The sequence below is a fragment of the Varanus komodoensis genome, unplaced genomic scaffold, assembly GCF_004798865.1.
Source record: "Varanus komodoensis strain SLA01 unplaced genomic scaffold, ASM479886v1 scaffold80, whole genome shotgun sequence".
Lineage (NCBI taxonomy): Eukaryota > Metazoa > Chordata > Lepidosauria > Squamata > Varanidae > Varanus > Varanus komodoensis.
In genome coordinates this window covers 2316013-2323046 of record NW_025336482.1, presented here as the reverse complement: position 1 = coordinate 2323046, position 7034 = coordinate 2316013, and the positions used below count along the sequence as shown (strand labels likewise).

The 7034-nt window shown below is 58.7% G+C and overlaps 1 protein-coding gene across 2 annotated transcripts; it reads right to left on the bottom strand.

The window, feature by feature from the left end:
- Positions 1-934: 934 nt before the first annotated feature.
- On the bottom strand, positions 935-6802 carry LOC123036648 (plasmalemma vesicle associated protein). 2 transcript variants are annotated; one of them, XM_044456036.1, is made up of 5 exons: positions 6166-6802; positions 5689-5785; positions 2981-3597; positions 2294-2484; positions 935-1637 (listed from the first exon to the last, which is right to left on the bottom strand). In XM_044456036.1, exons 1-5 carry the CDS (start codon positions 6523-6525, stop codon positions 1541-1543), a joined length of 1362 nt encoding a protein of 453 aa, XP_044311971.1. In that variant the 5' UTR covers positions 6526-6802; the 3' UTR covers positions 935-1540. The 2 variants fall into 2 exon arrangements, with proteins under 2 accessions (XP_044311971.1, XP_044311970.1); XM_044456035.1 differs by having other exon boundaries at positions 938-1629; positions 2286-2484; positions 6166-6799.
- Positions 6803-7034: the final 232 nt, after the last annotated feature.

Genomic DNA, 7034 nt, shown 5'->3' with positions numbered 1-7034 from the left:
TGGGGACCAGGGAAAGAGAATCGGGGAAGAGACTCCAGGAGGTTGTACGGGGACCAGGGAAAGAGAATCGGGTCCTCGGGGAAGAGACTCCAGGAGGTTGTATGGGGCCCTGAGCAACAGTGTGGGGTCGTTGTGGAGTGGACTTCAGGCGGTGGCCTGCGACCCTGAGAAACAGAGTTACGTCCCTGGTTTGGGGTCCTGGGGAACAGACTTTGGACCTTGGGGACGAGACTCCATGAGGTTATCTGGGGCCTGGGAACCAGAGTTGGGTCTTTGGGAAGAGACTCCAGGAGGTGGTATTGGGCCCTGGGAAACAGAGTTGGGACGTTGGGAAATAGACTGGTGGAGTTTTTTCTGGGGCCCTGGGAGCACATTTGGTTTCCTTGTACAGAAACTCCAGGCTGTGATCTGGATCCCTGGGGAACAGAACATGGACCTTGGGGGAAAGACTCCAGGAGGTGGTTTGGGTACCGGGGAAACAGAGTTGTGTCCTTGCGGAAGAGATTCCAGGGGGAGATCTGGGGCTGAGGGAAACAGAGTCTGGTCCCTGTGGAAAAGAATTTAGGGTGTTGCCTGTGGTCCTGGCGAATGCATTTTGTTCCTTGGGGCAGATACTCCAGGCTTTGATCTGGGCCCCTGGGGAGCAGAATATGGACCCTGTGGAAGAGACTGCAGGAGGTGGTCTGGGGCCCTGAGGGACAAGGCTGGGTCCTGTGCTAGGAGACGCCAGGAGGATGTAGGGGGGGGGGGCAGGGAAACAGAACTTGCTCTTGGGGAAGAGACTGCAGGGGGTTTTATTTGGTCCTGGGAATCAGAGGTGGGTCCATGGGGAGTAGAGTGCAGTCGGTGGTCTGGGGCCCTGGGAAACAGAGTTGGGCTCTTGGGGAAGAGAATTTGGGGGGTGTTCTGGGGTCCTGGCAAACAGATTTTCTTCCTTGGCACAGGTACTCCATGCTTTCACCTGGGATAAAGAGTTGGGTCCTTGGGGAAGAGACTTTAGGAGATTGTCTGAGGCTCATGGAAACCGAGTTGGGTCCTTGGGGAGTGGGGTTCAAGCAGAGTTCTGGGGCCATGTGAACACATTTTGATTCTGAGACTAATTTCTCTGGGCTTTGTCTTTCCTACTTCAGAGGACAGCCATTTTTCAGGGTCAGGCAGAACAGGAGAATATCCGAAATAGGATGCAGGGCCACACGCACACGCACACACGCACACACTGCGAGACAGCACGGGAGAGCGAGAGATTTTCTGCCCTTGAAACAGGGCACATGTCTTCTGGCCTCGCACCATGCATTTTGGACTGGGTTATTCTCAGGCTGAGTTTTGGATTCACCTCAGAACTGTCTCCCAGGCAGGTTTTTAAAAGGTTTATCTCTGAGGAGGAGGAAGGCCGAATCTAGATGGTGCAGGGCTGAACTGCACCTGTCTACTCGGAGGAATAACATTCCTGCATCCCCGTATTCTATCACCCTGCCCCACTGGAGTATGGGAAACTCCCATCCTGCCCCCAGACCGGCTGTTTTTGCAGCCCCCCTGTCCCCTACCTGGGCCGTGCCTCCGGTTTCACAGCCATGGTCTGGTTCTGCTTCTTCGCGTTCTCCTTCAGCAGCTCCTGTATCCGCATCCGTTCTGCAGGGGCAAGACGCAGGTCTATGCACACCCATCCTCTCTCCGTGGTCCGTGGGGGCAGCGGGAGTGCAAATTTCCAGGTTCGTGGCAGTCGAGCTGGCCCAGGGGCACCTCAGGCCTTTGTTTCCCCTTCCGGAGCCAGCCACGAAATGCGTGAAGACCTGCAAGGGGGCCCTGCTCCGGGTGGCATGGGGGTGAGTGCAGACGGGGGCCATGACTGCAGACTTGAAAGGGCACGGGAAGGGTTTGGGTTCAGATGGAGAGGAGGGGGCGTGGGGCATGAAGGGCCCAGCACAGGCGGGGAGAGGATGGTGGGGGACCAGGAAGCCCGAGCATTTCTGAAGGGTGTGGAGGGGTGAGTTGACAGGGCCTGGGGGCACCAGGCAAGCACTGGGAGCGGAAAAGCGCCCTTCGCCTTCCCAGCGGTGGCTGCAGCAAAACCAGCAGAGGCTGCGGAACCCTGGCATGGGGGGCGGGGGGGGGGGACCCTGGTCCAGCACTGTGTCTGGTCCTGTTGCATCCGTGAACTGACTCCAGAGAATCCCCATTCACTTTGCTCTTTGGCAGCTGATTCCTGCCAAGCACTTTAATACGCTTTGCTTTTTTGCATGGTAAGAGAAATGTTTGCTCCTGGTTCGCTGGCGCACATTACTCACCTGCGGTGCTTAGGGTGTGGGGGCCCGGCAGGCCCTGGGGTCTTCCCAAAGGGTTGCTGTAGGTATTGGGGGCTGCAACCGGGCCGATGGGGTTTGCCGCCCCCCCAGTGTTCAGGGGAAGGTTCAGGGCGAAGGGGTTGAGGCCGGCAGAAGCTCCGGGGATCCGCAGGCCCGTGTGGATGGGAGGCGACGTGTTGATCTGGAAAGCAAGTGGCGGACATGCCGTTGGGACGCACCTGGCGAGCTTCGTGCTCAGGGCGGGATCCGCAGCGATGAGGCGGGGGCCGAGAAAAGGGCCCCCGGAGAATCGCCGGGCACCAGAACCTGCCCCCGGACCAGCTTCTCTCTCTTGGGGTCCGCTCCTGCAGCATCGCGACCCTCAGAGGATGAGGCTGCCTCCCAGTGGTGGGGCAGAGGAGCCCCGAGCCCCGGGGGAGAAGCAGCCCCTGTCCTGGCTGGGCCCACAGCTTGCCCTGCCGTTCAGCAGGCGGCACCGCCCGGCGCAGCTTCTGGGATGAGGGGCAGGGAAGGGCCTCCCCATTGTGCCATCGCTCTGCCTGCAGCACCCTCCCGATGATGTGGGGACTGCAGCCCCGCTGGGCACAGCTGGGGGTGATGTGGGGCTGGTCCGCATGTCAGAGGGGCACCCGGTGGGCGAAGACGGGCTCCTTCCCCGTCGGGGCCCGGGCGCTTACCCTCGTCCGGAGACAGGCCTCCTTGCTCTGCTCCAGCTGCATCTTCAGCATCTCCTTCTCGCCCACGAGCTTCTGCCGCTCGCCGTACATCTTCTTGGTCTCGCCGTCCTGCGCCTCCTGCAGGAGCTGCTTGTCCCGCTTGCAGCGCTCCTGCTCTGCAGAGATCTGGCGCTGCAGCTCCTGGAGGCCGTGGCCGCAGGAGGCCTTGTCGCGCTCCAGGTCTGCCGTGCGCTGGGCCACCTCGGCCACCTTCTGGTCCACCTGCCGCGCCAGCCCCTCCACCTGGCTCTGGAGCGAGGGCCCCAGGGTGAGGCACGCCTGGTGGATGGTGCTGAAATCGTAGCACGAGTGCGGCGGGGAGAGGAAGGTCCGGTCCACGGCGCCCCGCAGGGCTTCGCGCACGGGACTCATGGCGTCCAGCACACGGGACTCCAGGAGGCGGTAGGTGTCACCCTGCTTCTGCAGGTGCATCTTTTCCACCTGGCAGTCCTGCCGCTCCTTCTCGGCCATCTGGAGACGCTCCTGAAGGGCCTGGGCCTGCCGGGTGTGCGTCTCCTTGCTCTCCTGCAGGATGTGCGACTCCATCTTCAGCTGGTCCTGCAGGCTGCTCAGCTGGACTGTGGTGACGGGGGGGGGGGGGTGAGTGAGGCCAGGAGGAGCGGGCGCCACGCACCCCCCCCATCGTGGCCCGGAGCGTGTGGGTTTTCCTTGGGGCTGCTGCGGGCACTGTATGCGGGGCCAGGCCAACGCGGGCCCTGCCACCATCCGTTTCTCGCTCTCCTGCTCGTTCAGGACATGTGTTTATGGCCTCCGACCTGGGGGGGCACGTTACCCACAGGGGCTCCTATTCTGGCCCTCTGGGGCTCACCCACTGCCTGGGCCCCCTTCCCCCAACCATGGGTGGCTGGGGGGCTTCTGCACTGTTGTGTCTTGCTCCCCCCCATTGCAAGGCTCAGCTGCAAAGGGGATGGGATTTGGGGGGCTCGCCCCTCCTCCTCACCTCTGGGTCTGCAGGCTCCCCTGAGAGCTGCTCCACCTTTGGCCCAAGAGCATGCCTGGTGGCCCGCTCGCATCCCCCTCTCACAACACCCTGCAGGGTTAGGTAGGCCAGGCAGAGAGTCAGAGACTGGGCCAGAGTTGCCTGGGGAGCTTTGCAAATGAGTGCGGACTTGAACCCAGGACTCTGGCCGGGTTGGCCGTCCTGCCAAGCCAAGATGGGCAGATAAACCAACGCTGCTTTCTTTGCTGCTGCACGTTTCAGAATCTCACATTTTTAAATTTGTCCAGAAATATCCACAACCTCTGTCATGCAGATAATACCACTCTCATGGCAGAAAGTGAAGAGGAACTGAAGAGCCTCTTGATGCGGGTGAAGGAGGAGAGTGCAAAAGTTGGCTTGAAACTCAACATTAGGAAAACTAAGATCATGGCATCCGGTCCTCTCACTTCCTGGCAAATAGATGGGGAAGAAATGGAGGGAGTGACAAATTTAATTTTCCTGGGCTCCAGGACCACCGCAGATGGGGACTGCAGCCAAGAAATAAAAAGACGCTTGCTCCTGGGGAGGAAAGCTATGGCAAATCTAGACAGCATACTAAACAGCAGAGACATCAGCCTGCCAACAAAAGTGCGTATAATCAAGGCTATGGTTTTCCCAGTTGCAATGTATGGCTGTGAAAGCTGGACCATAAGGAAGGCTGAGCGCCGAAGGATTGAGGCCTTTGGATTGTGGTGCTGGAGGAGACTCCTGTGAGTCCCTTGGACCGCAAGGCGATCAAACGGTCAGTCCTGGAGGAGATCAACCCTGACTGCTCTTTTGAAGACCAGATCCTGAAGATGAAGCTCAAACGCTTTGGCCACCTAATGAGAAGGAAGGGCTTCCTGGAGAAGAGCCTGATGCTGGGAACAACTGAGGGCAAAAGAAGAAGGGGACGGCAGAGGATGAGGTGGCTGGATGGGGTCACTGGGGCAGTTGGCGTGAGCTTAGCTGGGCTCCGGGGGATAGAGGAGGACAGGAAGGCCTGGAGGAAGGTTGTCCATGGGGTCGCGATGGGTCGGGCATGACTTCGCGACTAATAACAACAACTATATATATATATATATATATATATATATATATTCCTTCAGGATCGGAATCTAAATCAAAACCGGGTTGGTCTGGCTTGCCGTAGCAGGAAATGCTGCCCTTGGCACCCTTTCATGGCCTCTCAAAGAATGTTTCTCTCTTGCGCTTCCCAGACTGCTCTTCCCTCGGCTTTGCGCTTCTGTTCTCGGCACTGTGAATTGCCGTTTTCTCCCATCAGTGTATCCTTTAAGGGAATGACTGAATTCTGTTCAACCACAGCCAGGCACAGGGACCGTGGGATGACTGGGCAGCCCACTCCTTGACAGCCATCTTGTGCAAACACCCACGAGGCCCTCCCAAAATTCCAGACTTGCATTGTGGGGGGAAGAAGCATTTGGGATGCTGGGGTGGAGCTTTGAAACAGCACCCAGGAGACCCTGCCAAATAGGGTGAGCTCTGGCATGGGGGGGGGGTGACTGGGGAGCTCCCCAAACTGGGGAGAGGGACCTCATCAAGCAGACCCCTCCCTCTCAGAGAAGAGGGCAGATTTTGCATCCAAGCCTTGATCTGGAGGGGCTGCATCTCCTCCCCACCCCAAAAATGCAGGAGCAAGCTGAATCAAAGGGCAAGGTGTGGTTCTTACCTGGACAGGTCATATTCAAAATTTGGAAGTTGAAGATACACTCCTGCAGCATTTTCTGGGTGTACCCCTGATTCTTCTGCTGATCCGCCATCTTCGCCTGAGGGAAAATTTGAGAAACAGTGAGGGTTCCCTTGTGGCCGGCCGAGCATGAGGACGTCAAGCTGGCAGTTAGCATTGCTGAATCTGCCGAGACTACCTGGGGTTTCGAGGGAAAGGCAGTATTTCCTAGTGGTTAGAGCATCAGCTTGGGCCACTCCCTGGGTTGACTCTCATTCTAAACTACAAAGGGGAAGGAGAATTCTGTAAGCTTTCTTGGGTTCCTCATATTATACACAGAAAAGAAGCAAAAGGAGCCCTCACAGGTTTCTTGAGGTGGGGACCCCAATTATTATCCCAGGGAAAGGGACAGCAGTCCCCAGATCTACTTCTTCCCCAAGCGCCCCCCACCACTGTGCCACCTGGCAGTGTGCAACAGACCTTCTCGAAAGTGCACGCCTTCAGGGTGTTGTTGATCCGGGTCGCCTCGAGGTGGGTCTTGGCACTCTCTGCCCGGCTGCTGTTGAGCTGGCGCTTCAGCGCAGCGATCTCCGTGCCGAGGTCGGCGGACTTCTTGCGGCACTGCTCCACCTGGTCCGACAGCCCCTCCAGGCGCTTCTTGGTGACCTCCTCGGGTTTGCCATACACCATGAAGAGCACCAGCCCCAGGATGATGAGGAACTGGATGAGGGAGAGGAATAAGAAGAAATACTTGGCGTAAAAGCAGCAGTCGCGCTTGGGCCCGGTGCCGCTCTTGGTATCCAGGCTCAGCTTGGCCATGCTGTACGGGTTCTTCTCCATCGTGCCGGCAAGTGCCGGGGCTGGCAGGCGGCTTCGCCTTTGGGTCGGCTGGGCGGGACGCGCCTCCTGTCGTGTTTATCTTGCTCCTGATTAATATTTCCTCTCTCTCTCTCTCGGCTCCTGGCTCCTTCCTGGCTCTCCGGAAGAGCTGATGGTCCCTGGGTTACCACAACAGAGCCCCGTCAGGGGAACTCCGCCGTAATCACTGCATCGCTGCTCTCCGTGCGCTTTCGTCCCCCTCCGCCAACCGCAGCAGCCTGCCAAGCGGGGCCTCTCTCTCCCCAGGGGCCGCTCTGACTCACAAGTCCGAAACACAAACCGCCTTGGGCCGCTCCAGAGGACGACCCGCTTCTCTTACTAAGCAGGTGCAGAGGTGAACCGAAGGGCGGTGCCCCCCGTGACCACATGGATGAGGATCATGGAATCCTAGAATAGTAGAGCTGGAAGGGGCCGTGAAGGCCATCAGGTCCAGCCCCCTGCTGGTGCAGGACACCAAGCTACACCATCCC